General features: G+C 41.5%; 2 protein-coding genes across 4 annotated transcripts in view; both read right to left on the bottom strand.

The window, feature by feature from the left end:
- Positions 1-32: 32 nt before the first annotated feature.
- On the bottom strand, positions 33-12239 carry LOC120836139 (gastrula zinc finger protein XlCGF49.1). 3 transcript variants are annotated; one of them, XM_040206733.2, is made up of 3 exons: positions 11805-12239; positions 3865-3942; positions 33-1189 (listed from the first exon to the last, which is right to left on the bottom strand). In XM_040206733.2, the coding sequence occupies exons 1-3, from the start codon at positions 11812-11814 to the stop codon at positions 597-599; spliced, it is 681 nt and encodes a 226-aa protein (XP_040062667.1). In that variant the 5' UTR covers positions 11815-12239; the 3' UTR covers positions 33-596. The 3 variants fall into 3 exon arrangements, with proteins under 3 accessions (XP_040062667.1, XP_040062666.1, XP_040062668.1); XM_040206732.2 differs by having other exon boundaries at positions 3849-3942; XM_040206734.2 differs by having other exon boundaries at positions 11801-12239.
- A 1370-nt stretch (positions 12240-13609) lies between these two features.
- Positions 13610-24255, bottom strand: part of LOC115332949 (gastrula zinc finger protein XlCGF49.1-like) — a 65226-nt gene continuing 54580 nt past the window's right edge. Inside the window, exon 3 of the mRNA XM_042286460.1 lies at positions 13610-15998. Coding sequence (XP_042142394.1) covers positions 15367-15998 — 632 coding nt within the window. The 3' untranslated portion in view covers positions 13610-15366. The remainder of the gene's footprint in view (positions 15999-24255) is intronic.

Raw genomic sequence — 24255 nt, forward strand, 5'->3', positions numbered from 1 at the left:
TCAATATCGTTATAAGTGGACTGCACTGTATCACTTTTGCATAAACTAATTCTGACCTGAGGGGCCAACAAGGGGAAAACTCACATGACCCCAAAAGGTTAACTATGAAACTTTGCCATAGGAGTTACATCTCTCGTTTAGTTCGGTGACGGTTATATTGAAACTTGCTCTTACTTGCAGACATATTGCAATCATAATACACATATGCGGGATTTTCAATTAATATCTGTTGTGCCAATCATACAAATATATCAGTGCAACTTGTATGAAGGGGCGGCCTTTATATTAAAGTTTTCATGAAAACAGCCATTTATATTGCAGCGCGACTAATGCACATGTGTGATTTATGTACCGGAAAATATGGTACATGCTCATGGCAATGGTGACCTTTTGGTTCTCTATTAGTGATGGTTCCATTTGCATTCCTGACTCCAGAGAGTTAACGGCAGCGAGTATTGGTAGATCATAGACGATTCATGAAATAAGCAACCAGTTAACATGTGGTTTTGACCCAAGATGGTCTCGAATAAAAGGGTAAAATGACACTGTGCAACTATGTTGAACCACACCATTCATTACATTCCGATGGACGTCCCTCATGGATGATGGTCCTTCTGATGTGCATTTAAATGAGTTCCCTGCACAAACTTTTCTCCACACTGCTCACAATGAAGTAACGAGTCTCTATAGTGAAGTCTCTCGTGACACCTCAACTGGAACCGCCGTCTGAACGCGGCCCCACACGTTTCGCACCTGTATGGTTTGTCTCCAATGTGGACTTTTTCATGACGCGTCAAGTCACTGCTTTTCGCAAATGCCTTCTCACAAATCTCGCACCTGAACGGCCTCTCGCCCGTATGAATCCTCACGTGAGCCTGCAGGGTACTTTTGTGCGAAAAAGCCTTCTGACAAATCTGGCACTTGAACGGTTTTTCACCCGTGTGAATTCTTTCGTGAACCTGCAGGTTACCCTTCACGGCAAACACTCTGTGACAGATGTGGCAGCTGAAGGGCTTTTCGCCTGTGTGCGTCCTTTCATGCCTCTCAGCGCCCCACTGAAACTCCTCTCGGTGCTGGTGCGCCATCTGCTGCCACATGTTGAACAAGTCGCTTTCAGAAAAGTGTTCACCCACGGAGTCTTCACAGCCAAGGACCTCTTCTTCGACTTGAATGGCTTTTGGGACAGGCCCTGCAAGAGAAACAAGCCAAATTGTATTTAGCAGGCTTTCTTTTATCAAAACCAGCAGCTTGAAGACAAAAATGCACCTGAGCATCAACGCAGGCAGGGTAGAAGGTGCTCATTAACTTATGAATGCAGTGCTCCCAAGAAACATTGTTTTTTAGTGCCTGGAGAGGACATATATGTCACAAAATGAACTTTTTCTAAAGAGAACCAAAACATTAAACACATTAACATCACCAGTGTTTTGACTTGGGAGCAGTTCCAAGACTTGCTTTTGTTCCAGGGTCGTCACGATAGCAAAGCTCGTTGCAGAATTGCTCTCAACTCCAAATGTGTCTCGCAACATAAATACTAGTTTTTTTTTTTTTAGGAAAGGTATTTTTTTACGTATATACCTGATCCAGGCACTTAAAAAAATGTTTCGTGCCAGTTTAGCATCTCTTTAAAGACGGAAGATTCTATGGATAGATTGTTTTAGGTGCGTAGAGCATTCTCCATACTGAAACTAAATAAAACTTGGGCATTAACTGCCTACAGACTTCGAAGTACTTAACTAATTCTATTTCACGCTTGATGAATACTCGAAATCTCGTTTTTATTCCCTCTCCTAATATTTTATTAGCCAGTTGGCATTAAAATAGTGCTTGCAGCCTTGTAGCAACATGTTATACACTATTAAAAACATATACCATATTTTCCGGTGTATAAGTAGCGTTCTTTTTTTTTTTTTTTTTTCAAACATCTTTCTTGGTGCGTTTTATACAATGATGCAACCTATATGTGTTTTTTTATTTCACGTTGAGACGTCAGTTTATTTATGTGCCGCATGCCATTTTTTGTAGAGCACCGTAACTACATAGCCATAGGTGGCGTTGCCCCTCCAAGGGGGCACTGCCGTCACCGCACTCTTTTACACTTTTCGTAACCGAGTCAGAAAACGAGAAATTTTATGGTTTTCTTGAAGCGGCTCAATGTGGATAGGCAAGACAGTGAGAATAAACCTTCTTCAGCATGCGATCAACGTTGCCTAATTCAGCTATGGTTTTCTATTCTTTTGCTTTATTCCAATAACACTGAAAGGAAAGTGGGCCAGTATACACACATTGCAGAAAAGTTTTTCGTGTCTTTTTTAGTTTCCAAATGATAAGCAGTTTTGTATGCCATACGCCAGCCGTGTTTCTACATGGAAAAGGAAGGCTTGCGGCTAGCCGATGTTTTAGCAGCATACAAAGAAGTGTGTCAAGATTTATCTATCTGCCTGCACATCGATGTTCGCATCATCTCCGTGACTTGGCCAAGGCTAGGCCTAGTGGTCTAAAGCTTGATTCACGAGTGTCTGGAATGTTAAACTTTCGTTCGCTCGACATGTGTGCGCTCAAATAAAGCCGACTTGACAACCTTCTCAATTTATATGTCTAGGTCCTTTTGCTGCGAAACACTTGATTGCTATCGCCAGACAGCACCGTGCTATGGGCATATCTTGCGATTCAAAACGTCGAAGTTGTTGCTTATCAAACGGTACGTGTGAACTAGCCGATTGTGCGAAACTCCAATTTTGTGATACTGATGCGCGTAAAACGAAAAAAACTCATCGCGTGAACTGTGCAAAGAGGTGCGACTTATATACCAACTTTTTCGCGAAAACAGCTTCATACACGGAAGTGCGACTTATACAAAGGTGCGACTTATAATCCGGAAAATACGGTAGGTGGATCCTGTGTGAGAGCGACAGGCCACTCGGCTAAAAGGAAACATGATGATTTTAACACAGCACTTTCAAACAGGCTTCATTCATGTGAACACTGCTTTAGTGGACTAGATCCAGTGTGGTAGTTCGGTTTGGGGGAAAGAGCAGTTGCGTGTAATTTTCTTTGCTTGGGCCACACACAATTCTAATGCTGTCACATTGGTGGAAAGAGAAATGGTTTGAAAGAACTGGTCATGCCAAAAGTTGGCCGGTGGTTGGAGAAGCCCTCCCTAACCTATGGATTCCCTAAAGATATATTTCCTAGATTGAGAAAATGGCCACATATTTTTACCACAAGGTTTAGAAGAGGCTGAATAGACAACCATGATAGATCTCAATGCAATGGTACACAACACTGTCCACATTTAAGACCAATTTCAGCAAACCAAGCCACCAGTGGTGTCCAAAAATATGTAATAGTGCAAAACAAATGTCTCCCACCTATTACAGAACATTTAAACACAAAAGCAGTAAAGCTGGGAAAGCATGAACAGAACAAATGGCACCACCATTGAATATAAATAACAATTCTGTGCAACAGCAGCACAAAATTAAATAAAAACATGATTGGAGACAATGCGAAACAACTCAGCATATTTCCTGTTAGAAGGACGCCCATGTATGTACCCTTCAATATAAAAAAGAGGACAGGGCACCATCTGAGGCTGCTGAAAAAAGGTGCAGCAAAGAAAGTCTTTACAAGGAGTCACTTAGGGAAGTCCTTTAGACGGCTACTTCACCACACTGGTTTTGTTTGCAGAGATGTGACATTAGTGGATTGGACCAGGTGGGTTGGCTATTTGGGGTTGGGAAAACGGCAATAAATTGGACACGATGCCAAAGCATGGCAACATCCGTTCTGATCTAAAGACGTCTTATCTATGTGAATAAACAATCTATCCGAAGGATCAGAGCCACCATAAGTTGGCTTGACTGGTGGGTGCTTCATTCCACAAAGTAGCAATGTGCAAATTCGCTGTATTTGCTCCGAGACAATCCAAGAGAGATAGACCTGTAAATAAAAATTGGAAATTTATTAATGTGCCACTCTGTTCACAATGTCTATAGGCTACAACAGTGCAAAGAAAAAAGCAACTTGCCACGTGGTACTTCTATACACAAAAGTACAAAGCAAGAAATTTTCCCTTGTCATCAGACAAACCAATGTAAACTTGCACCTAACAAAATCACCTAGAATGCATGCCAGGTCACTCATGGTTTGTTTTCAGATGCAAGTGGCCCTGATAGACATTTTACAAGTGCTCTCTTCTGAGGGTTTTCAGTGCACAACCACTGGTATATTGCTACGTAAGGTTGTTAAAAAGGGTAGGGAAACGAAATTCCAGCGCTCATTTTCTAGCATGAACATGTTGCATAATGCACCCTAACCTCAAAAGCACCAGTCTTCCGTTGAAAGGCACAAAAAAACTAATTTTAAAGCTAAATAAACAATCTTTCAATGTGCACCTGGTGGATGCACGCAGAGTCTATTTGGGAGGTAATCTAGCAACTTTGGGGAACTTCCCACGTAGTCATGACGTAGCAGACTCCTTCGGAGCAGCGCCACTCTTTGGCATTTCAGCATTTTCCTCCTTAGCTTTCCTCCTCAACTCACAAATCGCGCATTGTACCAAACGGCCCAAGAAGACGGAAAGGAAGGACTCCACTCTTTCTCGGACCCTCGTTCGTGCAACCGGACACAGCCACTCTTCCCCTAGAAGATTAGCCTGTCGCTCAAAACTCGAACAAAAGTTGCTTTCCCCACCCCGTTCAGCCCTAAGCTGACAGTGTTGTAAAAGCTACGTGCTCCTTGGGCCAGCCACACACTCGTCACCCCACGGGTACTTCGAACGGCTCGGTTGTAACGCGCTGATGCTATTGACACCACCACAACGTTGACAACGCCACCGAGGACAAAGCTCATAACCACGCCAGCCTTGCAACGTCACGAATGCGGGGTATCTTTTCTTTCTGTTTTTGTTTGCGCCGGATATCCCATGATGCATCGCGCTTTCCGTTCGCTTCCCTTTGAGCGCTTGCTCGAGTGCACCGTTTGGAACGAAAAATATAGCCAGTCGTTCAAAATGCAAACGTGCGATTATCATTTACGGTTATTATCCGTCATGCTTGACTCATTTCCGAACGAAATTTGAATATTTCAATTTTTGTTTCCGTACCCCTTTAAGGGGACATGCACCAGGGTAAAATATGTTTTTTTTTATTACAATATCGAAAATGAAAGTTTTTAGTTTATTGTGTTTAATCTTCTCTTTAGGAATCTGGTGTTAGATTTGGTAGAGTTCTTTTTTTTTTTTTTTTCAGGTTCTTCGCGCAATGTACATGCAGAAAAAAAACATGTTCTTGTGCATATGTGAGGCATGGCAACACACTTAGAAAAGCCTCGTAAAGTAAACTAATTTGCTCCTTCTAAACCACTGAGTGCAATGAACAACTAAAATAATGAGTGCAAAGCTTCTTTCCTCTCAAATTAATTAAAAAGAGCAAAAATGCCATATCAACTTGCCATAACTTTTTCATAAATATAAAATAAAGATATTCTAACCAAACCTAGAGAGTCACATTCTACATATTCTAAAGTATATGCATACCAAATTTGGTTGTGATAGAACAATAGACCCATTTCAAAATTGTGAAATGATGCATAGATTATGCAGAGCCGCCATTAGTTGTTGTCATCGCTTCTGGCGTGAAGCCTGTGGATGGTTCCGAGTTCGTGCCGAACACTGACACAGCACTTGTGTCCAATGCGTGTTCGCAGTGCATAACCAACTAATTGTACGAAAAATATTATTGTGTTAATAAATTTCCGTGAGAAATTGAAGCTATAGAAGACTGCAATGAAGAGAAGATGGCTAGGCCTACCTGTAAACGTAAATATGATGGTGGGTGACGTCGTAACTTGAAGAACCACAAAGAGATGAATGACTCAAAATCATGCCATTCTGCATTGCCTGGAGGTCTTTGAAAGCGTATTTGACTAATTCCGAGACCATAACCGGCACTAATTATTTTTTTATGTCAAATATAAAGATTCAAAAATAATAAAACACCATAAAACCCAAAATCCCAACTTTTAGAAAATATTGCCATTTTTTACTCGCATCTCTTCTTAATTTGTAATTATTAATCAAAATAGGAGTGAGTAGTCACGGCCCTAAACAAGACAACTTGAATATGTTAGTTTTTATCGAAGTGAAATTGTTTCTGCTCATTAACATTCTTCACTGATTTTATGCAGCTTTTGATGGTGATGCTTGAACTCCAAGTTTAGGAGGACTGTGCATAAACTTTGAATTGTGTATGATATAATAATTGACTACTTCCTAATGCCACAAACCAATATGGCCATGTGCACTGATCACACCGAGAATTACTAGAAATCTCGAAATAAAAGCTTGTTCCACTATAAAACATAATATCCGAAAATTATGCCTCCTTGCATGAGGCCTTGCAGCATATAATGTTTGCCAAAATAGCCTGGAAAAAGGGATGCAATCATGCCTCATGTTTACGGTCACTTTGGAACTAGCCACCAGACAATAGTAGCTCTCTTTGCCACGGTCTGTACGAATGCCATTGGGAAGCCACGTATGAAGTAGTCTCCAAAGTTTCCAGGGCTGGGCCTATATGAGAACCTTTGTGTGCAGAAAGCACACGGTGATTTGTCCATTGTATTAAGACAAACCCCCTGTACAAAAGTGCAGAACTCCTCCAAGTAGGTCACGCATTAGCTACTACATATGGGTACTAAAGGCACAGTATATACAGCTCGGCGATTTGGGAAAAGTTGTTTGCCGAGTAGTGCACTAAAGGCCCGCTCACACGATGCATTTTTCTCGCGCATCTAGTGTCGCGATATGTAGTTTTGCGAAATGGTTGCGCCGTCTGAACGAGTCCGAAAAGGACGCACGCATCTAAAAAAAGTTGCGCGCACACCTCGCTTCTGGAGCGAGCTTTTGCTGAAACTTTGCCGAGTCCTGTCAATCACTCTGAGAGCGCCACCAATGGCCGCTCAGAAACGCTCTCACGTGGCCTTTGAGGGGGCAGCGAGCTGTTTGAGAAGATCACTTCACTGCCGGTGTTGTAGCGGAGCCAAATCCAAAAAAAAAAAACCCCGAAACCCCGAACGATGGATACCGCCGGCGCTTCCGCAAGCACGTCAAGCACCATTGAAGGAAAAGTGAGCAGCATATCGGAAAAAAATCCAGCGATGGACAAAGACAATTAGCGGGAGTTGGCGAGATTAGAATAGTGCTGATAGCGTTGTTGTCGCGACGATACCGCTGGATAAGAGACCATCGAGTAAACTGAAACCAAGTTTGCTTTGTTTACAAGCGAACATGAAACCATGTGCGCTCTCTGAAACAGTTGGCACAGTAAACTCGGGGCAGACATGGGCGCCGAGAAGTAACCAGATTGGGCACATAGCGTTTCTATGAATACCATGTGCATTGACAGGAGCTTTGGCAATGAATTGGCTGCGTACGAGCTCGACACCGGCACATGTCTTGCACGTACATGTTGCCGCCTCAATCGGCTTAGCGCACACGCGAGATCGCTCCAAGTAGTGCAGTATGTGAGAAAAAAAAATTAAAGTGAATTGACTGCATAAAATGCGCAAAGCAGGTCCCCAGATAAATAGTGATTTGATTCGGAGCTCCCTCAAAACAGTGCATCGGTGTGTGTTGTTGTTGCACGTGTAGCTGTTTGTGTGAACGAGCACATTTCGCAAAACTTGAGTGTCGCGAAACTGTTGCGCGCCTAAAAGATGTATCGTGTGAACAGACCTTACGGTTAAGTTCTGGAATCAGATGGGCAGAAGTCCTATGAATATCTACAACACATTGAGGAAGGCTTAGAGATATAAGCCTTTGAACAGCCTTGTCGACTGAGGGATGGCAGTGGGAAAGGTTGAAGACCACAAACGTAGTGGGCAGCCAGTCGCTCCCAGCTTCTGACTTTCCCGACAAAAAAAAAAAAAAAAAATTTTTTCTATCTGACTTAATTTTACTCACCTGACCTCACCACCCTAACTTCCACCTGTTTCCCAACATTGCACACAGACATCAGAACTGTTGGTTTTCGAGCACAAAAAAAGCCCAAAACACATCACTGGTTCAACTGAACGACACTGTAAAGAATAGGTTTCGGAAGTGCTTGGACAAGATCTGCACCCTCTGGGAGAAATCTGCTCTTACAAAGACGGGGGAGGTGCTTATTTTGAAGGAGTATGTGTTTTCTACTTTTGTATCTCTCACAATCTCTGGACTTACGGACCTAGTCCCAAAACTTTGGATCATAGTTCGTAGGTACTGAAACACAACTTCAAAATTCTCCAACAAAGGACATAAATTAAACCAAGACGTCAAACAAATATAAAAACTACCGATGAAGTAGTTGTGTTTAAGAAATAAACCCGCTTTCTTTTTGTAAGATGCATTGACAACACAGAGCTCAACATATTTAAGGACAATTTGCTGTCTGCATCATGCCTCCATTATTACAAATAACAGAATAAAAAAAAGCTTTTGTGACCACAGACACATATTCTAATAGTTAGTACAACCAAACAAATTACTGTCAGTGGTGCTCCCAAAGAGTCTTTACGAACCCCATCAAAGCTGAAGAGCCAATGAAGTCAGAGGAAGAGGCGTCAGAAATGAATGAAACCAGCGATAAAGAAATGCTTGGAAAAAGAAAGGGAGAAGAAGTTCTGTGCACGTCAGATCCTGGCTCCACATCTCATTGAGAGAGGGCATAGTCAAAGAGGAGGAGGAAGAGGCAAATGAAATCTTCATCCCCCAAAGCTCCCATCACCAAGCAGGATTCCATCCTGCCCGGCCACGAGGTCCTGGAGAGTCAATGAGTTGGTGAACTTTGAAATTCCTACAACTGCACGACAAAAGGACGCCGACTGACCTGACAGAGAAAATTATGGTTTTAGGCCTACATGCGTTAGGGCAGTCAAGAGTAGACATGACAGAAAGAACACTGAACCCAAAGCCTGCGTGGGGATGCTTTGCTAACAAATTGGACTGGACTATTAGAAATATAGAACCAGTCGAAATAGAAAAATATGAGAAACATTTTGGTGAGAGCACTAAACTTTTACGCTTCAGGAAGACCATCTGTCGCCTTCGTACATGTTCACTCTAACATATTTTTACGATATTCGAGTGCGATATACGTCCAGAGCTGAGGTTACAGCACTCTTTGACAATGTTGTAACCTTCAACGGATTTACTTTCCACATGGGTCATTGAATGCAATGTCTAAATTATGTACCATTCTTTTTTTTCTCTAACAGATGCATATATATACTTCATTTCTTTCGTTCTTGCTACTTAGGTTTTAAACCTATAAATAAACATTTGTTTAAAAAAAAAAGGTGGCATAGCACAGTGGTAAGGTGCCTGCTTCATACGCAGCGGGCCCCAGTTCGATTATTGATGTGGGCATACTTTTTACTTTTTTTATAGGACATTTTTTCTTTGTCGAGTCTTTGGCAAAGTTTATGACATTTCTTTTTTACAATTAACGCTAAAAAGAAAAGAAAAACGAATGTTGTTGACGAAATTTTGCAGAACTAAATGGTATAAGACTCCCTTTCTGGAGGTGCAATTGGGGACAGCGGGGCTTGGGTTGCCGGCTGGACGCCGCGAAGCGGCGTTAAATTTTGTAATTAGCAGCCACACTGTCACCGAGCAGTGTTAACGCAGATGGGGGGTGGGTTAACGCGCTCACCAGTGATACACGCACTGTCCGGAAAGGGTGACCCAAATGGCCTGAGCTCTCCGCATAGTGTGTATAGCCATTTCTGGCTGAAGTGCACAACTGCGTATAGCTTTACTCAAAAAATAAAGGCTGTGTCTACAGTGCCGTCCGACGGCACTCCACTCGCACCTACAAGTGCCGTCCGAAAGAAAGTAGGATGGAGCGTGTATCACTGGGGAGCTCATTAACCCACCCCCTCGCCTGCGTTCATGCCGCTTCGCGGCGACAGGATGCAGCTGCTAACTACAAAACTATTAACCTACTTGGCCCCGTCGTAGCACACATTGTTTCGCAGCACCCAAGCCCCACTGTCCCGCATTCAACCCCCGGAAAGGGAGTTCCCTACCATTTTGTTCAGCGAAGTTCCGTCGACAACATTCGTTTTTACCAGTATTAATCGTAAAAAAGAAATGTTGGAAATATTGCCAAACGCCTCAACAAAATAAAATGTATAAGAAAAAAAAAAGTAAACCCACGCGGTGCATTGAACCCAAGTCCGCTGCGTATGAAGCACACATCTTACCAATAGCCGATTCACACGACGGACCGTGTACCCCGTGATTGGCACATCACCGATTACTGCGATCTGCTCTTTGTCCGCGGACGCGCAGACTGATAAAGTCGAGCGTCTCTTTCACTCGCGGATTTTTGGCGGGAGATTGACTTGAAAGGTGTTTAGTCTGGCAACGGTACATGGTTTTCTTTGTTTTTTTGTTTCTGGACAATTAAAAGAAAAATGGCGCATCATTGTGATTTGTGCGTTCGCTGGTTCATTTTGTTGCACGTTTCTTGGTTTCACGTGTGAAAGAAACTGTAGAAACTTTGTCTGGCTGACGCGACACAGGTTCCGGTACTCCTCCAAGTCTGCATCAAGCTCTTGTCAAAACTCGTCTAGCACGCCGCAACAATTCTTGCACGTCCAATCAGGATTTCACAGAGCAAGACCTCTCTTGTGCCTGTGGTGCACTTGAATGTTGTGCACGAGCGTGGAATGCGTGAAGGCATCTCCAAACGCCCCTCCGCGAGCCCAGAACTTCGTCGCTTCTATGCCGAACCCTTCTCGAGCAGGACCATGCCTCTGTCACTGTCATACTTTGGGTTAGCAAAGCTAGTGGCACTTCGCACGAAGCCTATCACAGTGTTTTGTTTCGATCTGTACGTAACAACGGCATACGTTTCTTTATCGTGGTAGCAAACAGATTTCTCTCTTGGACAACGATGCCACGGTGGAGTTTTGCGGCACTGCAGGATGGCAAACAGGTTCGGTCCGTCCTCGCTGGCGTCTAACCGTCATCTCCCTCGTGTAAATGCGGTTCGGAGACAAACGAACCGCAGACATGTTGTAACGTGATCAATCCATCCCCGGATCAGTCCATCGTGTGAATGGGCCATAAACTACGCTACTTTTTTTCATTCTTTTTTTTTTTTTTTTTCATGTCATTCTAAAAGCGCTGTACAGCTCTTTTGCACAGCGTATTAAAATTCAAGCATTTCGAGGAGAGATTTTAAAATACCAGTCCACTCCAGTTCAGGTTCATAGTAACTTGTTTTACAAGGCTGAAAAAATATAACCACACTTCTTTTGCACTGACGTCAGCATGTCGAACAGCCATACGTGATCTCAAAATGCTGCACAAACCTAAAAACATATAATCATGTCATAAGGAACTTCATAGGAAACATATCCCTGTTCGGGTTACAGCTAGTTCTTTCTTTAAAGGGGGGTGCAATGATTTCCGGACTTCGGTCAAAACTTTGTGGAAGTTGCCCTCCGACACTTCTGAAGAACAGAAAACCGATTTCGCCTGTGTCCTAGTTGTACAGAATTTTTTGTACGTTTTTTAATTAAGGAGATGTTTTCTCTATCCTCCGGGACACGATAAACAACGTAAAAAAGACGAGATGCAAATTCTTTTAATCTTAAAATCGTTGCACCCCCCCCCCCCCCCCCCCCCCCTTTTAAAGTGCGCTGGAGCACATCCAAAAAAAAAACAAAAAAAAAAGAAATACCGAGTTTTAACAAAAAATAATCACGTCTTCAATAGTCTCAGGTTTCTCCATAGAAAGCAAATTACCGACCATGGCACATCTACCGCGCCCCAACCAAGGCTCGAGGAAACTTCGATGCTCCGTCGACGAGGCCTGTGGTTCACTCACTCACTCACCCACCCACCGTCGACACGACTGTTGCACCCGAATGAAGCAGAGCCCGCCGCACGGTGCAAACTGTCTTGTGCACAGGAGTAGGAACGAACTGCCTAGATTCTAGAACTGCCAAACTGAATCATAAAGCACCCGGGCCAACATGTCGGGAAAACGCACACAGACAGAAGTTTCTGGACATCAGGTGACACAATCAAATTTCAGGAAATCGCAGAATCATTCAATGCTGACACCAAGTTTCAGTTAAGACGAGTTTGGATAATTGATTCAGTCGTTGTCCAGCTGATACAGAGACGATTAAACCACATCCAGACAAGGCAATGCACCGGAGCCGACACGCACCACACACCATCTCAACGGGCAAGCCACTGGGCTTCTATCGGATTGGATTAGATGATAATGACTTTACTTATACTGGTATCCTTAGTGGGATGGTTTTTGTTAGTACAATAATATTTAGTACGCTATATAAACTTCGTTAAAAAAACTAAACTGATTATTTATCTTTACGTTCGAGTTACACAAAATATCTTCGTTTTTGTTGTTCTGTACGCTTTAGTTTCGGTTTTTGTTTGCCGTCGGCTGAAAGAAACGCGTCAGCAATGCGACAGGGCGCGTTTTGGGCGGATTGTTCAATTTCTGATGGTCTCGCGTTTAACTCCGAGATATTTCCTGAAGAGTTTTCACCATATTTCTTCTGGGCAAAAATGTAGGAAACCAGCGGTCCGAGCTCCCATAATCCTCATTTGTGTTTCCGTCGCATGACACAAAGTGTGAAGCTAGGGTGAAGATATCGTACCCTTGCCGCCCTGTTTTTCCGCCAATGGAAGACCTTCCAGTCGGGCTTCGGTCAACAGTAAATAGTCAGTTCTGAATCTTTAATTTGCGTAAACGTTGTGCAACCTTTGCTTTGTTTGCGCAATCATGTTTTCAAAAATTGAATTTTGTGGCATATCAATACTGTATATTTTGGTCGTTTAAATTTGGATGCGATGCCGGCGCACAAAATTTGTGAAATTTGTGAAGGTAAATACCTAGATGCCCCAGTGTCACTCGATGGCCTTAAAATCACAGAGAACGATGATGTACACTGAACTATAAAATCCCCCGACTACAAAGTGAATGCTGTCCGTCAGTCTCTATTCTGGACCACCGATACTCGATCGGAGTCGATCTTAGGCAAAGCAATGCAAACGTGAAGCTCGATCCAATTCTTCGAAAAAGCATAAAATAATAAAATTCAAAAAGGTTCAGTGGAGAATGTGCAGTCGATACTTCGAAGGAGGTCCGCGTGTGTTTACGAACCCATTTGCACCATGGTGGGCGCTCCAATAAAAAAAAGTTGCGAACGCGGCTAAAAAAAAAATAGTTAAGATTAGATAAAATTTGTGGTGGGCGCTTTGTAGTTCGTGTGAAAAATAAGAAAAAAAGGCTTACCTATTACTGCCTTTTTCTTTCTTTGCCTTTTCCTCGAATAAATTCGCTCTTTGCAAATTTTACAAAAAAAAAAACAACAAATAAATAATGCACCACCTGTGGACAACGCTGCACAAAATCGTAGCGCGATAGGTTAAGAAACCGAATTTTGCGGTAGATTTCAAGAGCCTGACCGCTAGTTGGGACATCCTGTAAAAATGTACTAAGGAATGTATGGTATTTCAATGAAAAAAAAACAGCACAAGGACAGAGTAAAACTGGACAAACACAAGGTTGTATCTGTTGTGCACTTCCACTCTCCTAGTGTTTATTTGTTTATTCAGCAAGCAAAAAAATAATAATAATAATGCAGGGACATAGTAAAAGAATTGAAGAAAGGCAAGGTTGTATTTGCTTGGCGCTTTTACACTCTCCTTCTACTTGTTTATTCAGTTACCTTCAGGTCCAAAAGCATTACGGAGGACAGTGATAGGGCACACAAGAATAAAAATTTTAAAAAAGACCACGGCAACATCAACAAACATAAGCAAACAAACAACTGTACGACACTTTACCAAAACAACTCGGACAAGAGCATGACAAATGTTTTGTTTGACAAGACTGGACGACATGTTCGGGATGATAATCAATTTCATAGTGAAATGTACATGGTCTTGATAGAAGCCGTATGTTCAGAATTGAGTAGTAGTTACATTACAAAACACAAAGTATTTTTCTGTAATGTGAGAGAAAAGGGTAATGATCGATAAGCCTACCTTAAGCACTGTTAAAGAAGAGGTGATATCGATAGGAAAGCATAAACGAGACGTGTGATTTTGCATGGTTGGAGATTTCACAATTTCAATTCCAAGTATAATTGTTTGCTTATCATAGTTCTGAATTTGTCTTAGCACATTCCTATGCCAAAAGGAGGTTTATGCCTCAAATGAAAGAGCACCAAGAGATACTAATACCTACAAAGATTACTTTTTTTCATGACCACAAACCTCTGCTACCTGCTGTATGATATGCAAAACATTACATCAACATACAAAAAAGCTAATGAAACATAAAAACCAGCAATGAAAAAGAACAAAAAAAAAAAAAAACACAAGGGCATACTAAGCATGCTTAGGAGGAAAATCGTTAACGTATAGGTGAATGAATTCTAGACGGCAAAGCTTGGTTCAAATAATCAAATAGTATTTGTTATCTCAATGATATTATGCAGAAGGAATTGTGCAGAGAACTGGTTGAAGCCTCCATGCTGCACAGAAATATCTGGTTTCAAGATATTGTCTTTGAAGGTCGCATTTTTTATTTCATGCTCTCTACATTCGCTTCAGCAGGTGCCTAGCTGCATGACTGCAATGTAAAAAAAATGCATTCAGCTTGAAGTAGCCAGGAATAGTAGAAAGTAAAGCTTTCTGTGGTGCATGGCAGAACAAAGATGCACCTACTGTATTCTACAACACATAGGGCACACTTTTTTACCGAATATTTCCGTCGATGCATTTTATACAATTATGCCACTTATATGCATTTTTTTCTATAACTATGGGCCTTAACAACAGAAATTTGCCACAGAGGATACATTTCTCTTTTGATTGGCTGACGAGAAAATTTAAGCTTGCTATCGCTTGCACATATATATTGCGATCATACTACACATATGCCGACTTTCAATTAACCTTTGCTGTGCCGATCACACAAATATATAGGTGCAACTCATATAAAAGTATGGCCAGTACTCCAACATTTTACTGAAAACACCCACTTACAGTGAGGCACAACTTACGCAAAAATGTCTCTTATAGACCGGAAAATATGATATATGCACTCATTACGATGGGCACCGAGGGCTTCTTTATAAGTGATAATTCTTTCCGCTGTCCTGACTCTAGAGAGTGATAGATGGCAGTCAGTATTGGTAGATCATAGATTATTCATGAATGGGCAATCAGTTAACAGGTCCATTCAAGATGGTCTTACATGAAAGGGTAAAATGACACCGTACAAATAAGTCGAGCTACACCATTCTTTAGTATACAACGAACGTTCCTCATGGATGACGCTCCTTCTGATGAGCATTTAAATGAGTTTCCTGCACAAACTTTTCTCCACACTGCTCACACTGAAATGGCGGGTCTCCACTGTGAAGTCTCTCGTGACGCCTCAACTGGAACTGCCGGTTAAACGGAGCCCCACACGTTCCGCACCTGTACGGTTTGTCACTCATGTGGACTCTCCTGTGACGCGTCAAGTGACTGCTTTCCATAAACGTCTTCTGGCAAGTCTGGCACCTGAACGGCCTTTCACCTGTATGAACCCTCACGTGAGCCTGCAGGCTACTTTTGTGTGAAAATGCCTTCCGGCAAATCTGGCACCTGAACGGCTTTTCACCCGTGTGAATTCTCTCGTGAGCCTGCAGGGTACTCTTCAGTGAAAACAGTTTGTGGCAGATACGGCAGCTGAAAGGCTTCTCGCCTGTGTGTGTCCTTTCATGCTCTTTGACGCCCGACGTGCGAAAGCTGGAGAAAGGGCAGAACCGGCACTCATACTTCTTCTCTTGGTGCTGGTGCGCTATCTGCTGCCAAACGGTAAACGAGTCATTCTCTGAAGAATGTTCACCCTCAGCATCTTCACAGCCAAGAGCCTCTTCTTGAACTTTAGCAATGGCTCTCAGGACAGGCCCTGCAAGAGAAATAAGCCAAATTGTATTTAACAGGCTTCCCTTTACCAAGAGCAGCAGCTTGAAGACAAAAATGCACAAAAGCATCAACACTAGTGTAGAGGGAGGTGGTCATTCATTTGAATGGATGTCACACTCCCAAGAAACATTGTTTTTTAGTGCCTGAATAAGACACAGCTGTCAGAAAAAAAAACATTTTTGAAAAAGAAAAAAAAAACATTTAGCACAATGTTGCTCCTAGCTTATTTTGAGCTAGGTGCAATTCCTAAGCATGTTTTTGTTTCAGGTTCAACGTCTCAAAAGCAAACCAAATTTCGGAATTGTTTTAACTCCAAATAAGTATAGCTACCTAAAAACTAAATTAACATTTTTTTTTACGAAATTTTTTTTTTAACTTTTATTCTTAATTTATGTTTTAAAAATGTTTTTGGCGAATTCAGCGTCTTTTTAAGGACAGCAGGTTCCATACATTCCCAACACTAGAACAAAAAAAAAGTCAGGCATTCACTGCCTTAAGACTTTGAAGCACTTAACTAGTTTTTTTCTAGTTCAGGTCTAATGAACACTCGCAATCTGCAGTTTTACTTCCATTCTCCCAACATCCAAATAGGGAGATGGCATTGAAATAGTGGCTGCAGTCACATAGCACCATGTTGTACACTACTAAAGACATGCAACCTTTGTTGAGAGCAACAGGCAACAGACCAAAAGGAAACGTAACAATTATAACACAGCACTTTCAAACTGGCTTCATTCACATGAACACTGCTTTAGTGGACTGGATCTAGTGTTGTAGTTTGGTTTCAGGGAGAGAGCAGTTGTAATTTTCCATGCCTTGGCCACACTCAATCTTAATGCTGTAACATTAGTGGGAAGGTGGTTGCAAAGAACTGGTCGTTCCAAAAGTTGGCTGGTGGTGGTGAAGCCCTCCCAAACCTATGTATTCCCTAATGATGTACTCCCTAGATTTTATTTGAGACGATGGCCACAGACTTTTACCGCAAGGTTTGGAAAGGGGTTGAATAGACAAGCATCATAGATCCCAATGTAGTGGTATGGCACACTCTTCACATTTAAGGTCAATTTCAGCAAACCAAGGTGCACTGCTAATGTCCAAAAATGTGTAACAATGCAAGAAATCCTCCAGTGAGAGTTAGGTCACACCTATTACAAAACATTTAAATCCAAAAGTGATAAAGCCAGGAAAGCATGAACAGAACCAAATGGAATCATCACTGAATATATAGAACAATTTTGTATGCTGCAACACAAAAGTAAAAAAAAAATATTACGACTGGAGGCAATGCAAAACAACTTGGCATATTTCCTGTTAAAAGGACTGGGGCAGCATGGATGCACACCCCAACATAATAAAAATGGCACGTCACTATCTGAGATTGCTAAAAAAAAGTTGCAGTCTTTTAGCTAAAGTCCTTCAGGGGAAGTTATTTAGAGGAAGTCATTTAGGGAAAGTGCTTTAGAGGGCTACTGCACCATACTGGTTTTGTTTGCAGAGATGCGGCATTAGTGGACTGGATCAGGGGGGGTCCGCTTTTTGGGATGGGAAAAAAGGATGATAAATTGGACACTACTGGCCAAAAATGTCAATGACCCAACGGCGTCGCATCTATGCAAAATTTCATACATGGGTAAATTACTTCCGAAATGTAATTTAATTACAATTACCTTGCTTCAAAAGTAATTTAATTACAATTACTACTACTTGAAAAGTAAATAATTACAATTACAAATTACTTTTCAAAAGTAATGCAATTACTTTACAATTAATTATTTCTGAGAGCAACCATACTTGGGCCATATAACTTTAAATGGGTTGTATAGAATGAAACATATCTGTTCATTCCTTGCCCCGTTTGAGGAGGCTTAAGCATCGCTACATAAATGCGACATATTGTACTTTCCTTTTATGAATTTTGTCAAATTCATAATGGAACTTGACGTTTGAGGCAATGAACTACCACATTCTTATATATTTTTATAAATAAAAATAAATTAGTTCATAAGCTGGAAGACGCCAGATCGCTAAATGGAAAAATTAGGTTGACGGGGTTTTGTTAGCCCGGCAAATAAAAATGCGACAATTAGTCATATGAATATTTTACAAGCTTTGGTATAAAACTAAAATCCACACCTGCTAATACGACCGCATTCACATACAAACATCATGGTATTGTCAATTATTTACACTGAGTTGAAATTATAATGGCTCATAAATATATATGAACCGAATCGGGGCTCTCGAATCATTGGTAACAATATTCACAGGTGCGAGGTCAGTCTCCAAAATGCTTATACAAGTCCAGCAGGAAATGAACTTGAAAATAATACAAAGATACAAATGCGCGACAGTACTGGAAGAGGGACGTAAAAAAACTGGCAAAAAAACAACAAAACAGCTTTATAGACAATTAAAATTTCCTAGCTCAACCGATAGCTGAAGCTAAATTTTTTTTTCTTTAAACATTTTGGCATGTTTACGCTATTGTTTTCTGCTCGCACAGCAAACGGCGCAACACGGCGCCGTTGAGGTAGTCTCCAATGATGATTGCCTCTCAGCTTGCAGTTTAAGCAACAAAGCAAGAAACGATGCGACGCTATTTATGCTGTGCGTGTGTGTGAGTGTGTTTCTTTGTGAGAGTGTTTCACCGAGAGCTAGGCCGCTTGTGCGAGTGCTCAGGCTTTTACCGCTCATTCACACTGGAAGTAGATCCGCCTTCGCAAAGCGGTTGGATAAAGATCCAGTACAATTTCACGTGCACTTGATGTCGAGTGCGCGTGCAATTGTACTATGTAAACTTGCAATACTTGTGCCCAATGAAAACACCTGGAATGCATGCCAGGTCATTAATGGTTTGTTTGCAGATGCAAGTTAGAGACATAATACTACAAGTGCCCTCTTTGGGGGCTTACTGTGCACAACCGCGTACTGCAACGTGAAGTTGTTAAGGGGACATGCGCCAGAGGAAAATTTATTATTATTTACAATATCGAAATAAAATTTTTAGTTTATGGTGCTTAACCTTCTCTTTATAATCTGGTGTTAGATTGGATATAGCTTTTTTTTTAGGTTTTTGATGCAATGTACATGAAGGAAAAAAACATGTTCTTGTGCACACAACGCATGGCAACAAACTTAGAAATGCCTAGTAAAATTAACTAATTCTTTCCTTTCAAACCACTGAGTGCAATGAACAAAAAAATGTGTGCGACACTTCTTTCATTTTAAATTAACAAAAAATAACAAAAATGTCATTTCAAAGGAGACGTGCGTCTCCTTTCATGTAGTGCTCTCGAACGCTTGTTGCTGAACTGCTTCAGGACTTCAGTGTGTGCAAACAAGGTGGTGCATTCGCACACACTTGTCTTCTAGTTCGTTTGTTTCCTCTTATACCTTCTGTTACATTGTTTTCTGTTAATGTCTCTAACAACTGATGCTAGTAAGGATAAACAACTGTTTGTTAGGACAGCATAAGGGCACAATAGCGCCTTTATGCTGCGACATCCTAGGTCGCTGTTCACATTCCACATCCAAGACGTGACGGCGCAGTGAAGATTTCATGAAAAAGGTGGAGTGCCGCAACTGTTGTAGTCCGTTGTTGTTGTTCCTTGGTCCAGACCTCGGAATACCCCACCTCCCGTCAAAACAGTAATCTACAGGAATCGGCAGGTGAACCCCTCCAACCGTGATGCACCCTTGACCTTTCTCAACTGCAAGAGACAATGTTCTGGAGTCGTGACCATGCAATACATGGCTGGTAAGCTGTCTCTGTGCAAAACCTGGTTGTGGGAGTGGCTTTGTTTTGGTAAGAAAGCTATTGTGGAGAGAAAGGTGATATTGAGGCTGTATTATTAGGCTGTAGCAGTGTATGGACTTGAACAAGGTGATGCATGGTATCCCGATGAAAAGAGCAAAGGGACGAAGTAAAAGAATTAAACAAATGTAGGTTTGTGTCTGTTTCGCACTTTCACTCTCTTCATGTTTATTTATTCAGTTACCCTCAGGTCCAAAGGCATTACAGGGGAGTGTGGTGGGGCACATAAGGATAAAAATAAAAATAAAAGACCCACGACATCAACAAAAATAAACAAACAACTGTATGACATTTTACCAAAAAACAACTCAGTCCTGAAAGCTCGAAAACTTGAGTTAACAAGGATTTGACTCCAACCATGCGATTCCACGTTACAGAACAGTTGCAAAAAGAAAGAACATGGCAAATATTTTGCTTGACAGGACTGAACAGCATGTTTGTGATGGTAATCAATGCGTACTGAAATGTATGGCCTTGATAGAAGCCATTTGTTCAGAATTTAGAAGTTACCTTGCAAAACACAAAGTACTTCTCTGCAATGTGAAAAAAGGGGTAATGATAAGCCTACCTTAACCACACTTATACAGGAGCTCATGATAATTGGAAAGTATAAAAAGAGATGTGTGATTTTGCATAATTTAAAGGCAAAAGTACAACCTCGGTCTTCTGCAAGGGACATTATTCTCTTAGCGTTCCCCCTCTCCTAAGCTGCAAGGGGAGTCAAGACAGTGCAAGGTAAAGAAATGGAGAAGATACAGAATAGGAGTCAGGCGAAAGTGGAAAGTGCGAAGCATGTCAGTTTTTATGATATAACAATATCAATTCTAAGTTTAATTGTTTGCCTGTCCATGTTCTTAACCTGTCTTAGCTCATTTCTTTGCTGGAAGGAGGCTTAAGCCCCAAATGAAAGATCACTAAAGAATACTAATACAAAGATTACTTCTTTGTTTTTCATGACCACAAACCTCTGCCAATGGGCTGTATGACATGCAAAACATTAACACAAAACATTACATCAGCATAAAAAGTTAGGAAAAATAAAAACAACCAATGCAAGGAATACAACACAAGTGCATACTAAGCATACTTAGGGAGATAATCATTCACACAGGTGAATGAACTCTAGATGGCAGAGCTTGTTTCAAATCATGAAATAGTATTTGTTATTTCAATGACATTATGCTGAGAACTGGTTGAACATGCTGCACAGAAATATCTGGTCTCAAAATATTTTATGGGATGTTCCGGCTTCATCTCATGCTCTACATTTGCTTCAGCAGGTGCCTGGCTGCTTGAGTGCCGTGTCACGGAATGTGATCAACTTGAAGTAGCCAGGAATAGTAAAAAGCTCCGAGGCATGGAAGAACAAATACACACATACCGTATTCTTCAATAAATAGGCTGCATTTTTGTACCAAAAATTTCCGTCTGTCCATTTTACACAACTTAAATGCATTCTTTTTTAGGACCACGGGCCTGAAAGGGGCACTGACAGCTCAAAATCACAAGTTTTTTTATAATCTGAAACAATTGAAAACGATGCCTAAACATTACACTAAAAATTCGAAGCTTAGGAACCCAGTACTGGGGAAGTAAAGAAAAAAAAAAAAAAAACTATTTCCAAACTTCAATTTTGAAGTTTTCGTGCGATCCATGCTGGTGAACAGGTCAAAGAACGAGTCGTCCTAACTTGAGTTTCTCTCCCGCATCCAAACCGTCCCAACCGGAAGTGTCGCATTCTTACGCATCCCGCAATAAACGCTCTTCTCCGTGCTTGTCTCTTATCGCTGCAAGCAGACAATGCTTCACTTTCGAGTTTGAAGTTCTCTTAGAGCCCTGTCAGCGATCTCAAATTCTTTAAAACGGTGAGAGGTCGATGAGGACGTGCAGTGGGCTTTTGTGAGCGACGTGAGGGGCCATGTCTCGCCGGTGCTGCGTGAAAGGCTACCCTGGTCGAGTCACAACCAAATTTATGGTGCACAGGCAACAAACCCAGTGGTTTTGACTGTTTGACAATTTCCTTTTCAAAGTCTGAGAGGTTGTCAGACACCAAAAAGAGAACTTCGTCCGATTCCCCGACTCCCGATCATCCTGAGCGCTAAATGTGCCGAGCGCCACCATGTTTTCCGAAAAACCAGGAGACTACATCATATACAAACATCAATTTTCAAGATTTCAAAAGAAGCCCAACCAAAGTCCGGAAATAACGTCTCGTGGCGTAATTTATAAAATATTTAATAACGGCAACAGTAAAACATGTTTTTTAATGCAATTGTAAGTCACTATGCCCAGTAATGCGTTCGCAATTATGTGAAAAAACATGATTTGCGAATGCCGTTATTAAATATAAAAATGTCGCTTACAAAGCCTCTAAATATCATAATTGATTATGTCACAAATAAAAAGAAGCCAGGAGGTGAAAACAGGGAAAGAAAAGCTGCAAAATAAATAGGCATGCATGCGCGTGGGAAAAGTTTTTTTTGGCATTGTAGTATTTTTTGTCTATGACAACATTTGATCTGTTTCAGAAAACAAAATAAAAATATCACCAATGCAGTGTCTGTGATTCTTTAACTTCTGAAATTTGCCACTGGGGGTATATTGTTCAATTCATCGATGACAATATTGGAACTGGTTCATGCTTGCGCATATAATGCAATATTAATAGTACACATATGCAGGCTTTTCAATTAATCTTTGCCGTGCCTATCATACAAATATATAGGTGTGTCTTGTACAAGGTTGGAGCCAAAATAGCAATGTTTCAATGAAAACAGCGCTTTACAGTAAGGTGCAACTTAAGCAAAGGTGTGACCTATAGACCGGAAAATATGGCATATGCTCGTTGTGATGGGCACTGAGGGGTTCTTTGTTAGTGATAGTTCTTTTTGCTGTCCTGACTCTACAGTGTGATAGATGGTAGTCAGTACTCTTAGACCACAGATGATTCATTAATGGGCAATTAGTTAACAGGTTTACCCAAGGTGGTCTTGAACAAAAGAATAAAACGACATTGTGCAAAAATGTCAAGCTACACCACCCTTTACTATATAACGGATGTCCCTCACGGATGATGCTCCTTCTGATGTGCATTTAAATCAGCTTCCTTCAGAAACTTTTCTCCACACTGCTTGCAATGAAATGGTGGGTCTACACCGTGAAGTTCCTCGTGACACCTCAATTGAAACCACTGTTTAAACAGAGCTCCACATGCTCTGCACCTGTACGGTTTGTCACCCATGTGGACTCTTCTGTGCTGCGTCAAGTTACCGCTTTTTGCAAATGCCTTCTGGCAAGTCTGGCACCTGAACGGCCTTTCACCTGTGTGAATTCTGTTATGAACTTGCAGGTTAGATTTGTCCGAAAACGCCTTTCCGCAAGTCTGGCACTTGAATGGCTTTTCACCCGTGTGAATTTTCTCGTGAGCCTGCAGGCGAGCCTTCTGTGCAAACTTTTTGTGGCAGACGGTGCAGCTGAAGGGCTTCTCGCCTGTGTGCGTCCTTTCGTGCTGCTTGAGGCCCGACGAGCGACAGCTAGAGAAAGGGCAGAACCGGCACTGATATTTCTCCTCTCGGTGTGGGTGCGCCATCTGCTGCCACACGGTGAGCGAAATGTTCTCAGAAGAGCGTCTGCCCTCGGTGTCTTCACAGCCAGGTGCCTGTTCTTCGACTTTAATGGCTTTCGAAACAGGTTCTGTGAAAGAAACAAGCCAAATCGGTTTCAACAAGCATTTCTTTTACCAAGAGAAGCAGCTTAAAAGTGTGCCTGAACATCAACACTGGTATAGTGGGAGGTGGCTATTCACTTCAATGAATGCTGCGCTCCCAAGAAACATTGCTTTTTAGTGCCTGAATAGGACCCTTCTGTCACAAAATAAACTTTTCGAAAAAAACAAAAAACATTTAGTGCTACATAGGAATAAGCAGTATTTCAAATACAAGTATTTGAAATACGTATTTCATATACTTTGTGTATTTTGCATTTGTATTTAATTACAAATTGGGTAATGCATTTGACGTGTGTATTTAAATACTAAAACGTGGGTATTTCAAATACAATTGTAATTAAATACAATTTTGTGGGCGAAAATACATCCCTCAAATTTATTGACATTGTCCAGAGCAGGAAGAAAACTATGTTCTGCACCGAATGCAGTGCCTCTGAATCAAGCACAAGCGTTTAGTGACTGTGATTATGGTGCTAGTCCAGGGCAAAAATAATGACGAAATCGACGTTCACAGGCAGACTGGCTAAATAAGTGCGTGTGACAACTTCTGATGCTTTCCAGCCTCATTTCCATCCATATTTTTGCCTGGAACATTCTAAATGCACGGGACATCCAGATTTTCGTAACTGGTGAGAGTTGCAACAATACAAAATTCTCTGGATAGTGCTGCGCATCTTGGTCGTCTCGGTTCTTTATTGG

This window comes from Ixodes scapularis, unplaced genomic scaffold (genome assembly GCF_016920785.2).
Source record: "Ixodes scapularis isolate PalLabHiFi unplaced genomic scaffold, ASM1692078v2 PGA_scaffold7__128_contigs__length_106722199, whole genome shotgun sequence".
Lineage (NCBI taxonomy): Eukaryota > Metazoa > Arthropoda > Arachnida > Ixodida > Ixodidae > Ixodes > Ixodes scapularis.

Bases quoted from the DNA above. Each gene is read 5' to 3' on its own strand.
- LOC120836139 (XM_040206732.2), bottom strand. The intron at 1,190-3,848 runs GTGGCTCTGATC...TTTCTCTTGCAG, and splicing joins ACCAGTCAAGCCAACTTATG to GGCCTGTCCCAAAAGCCATT.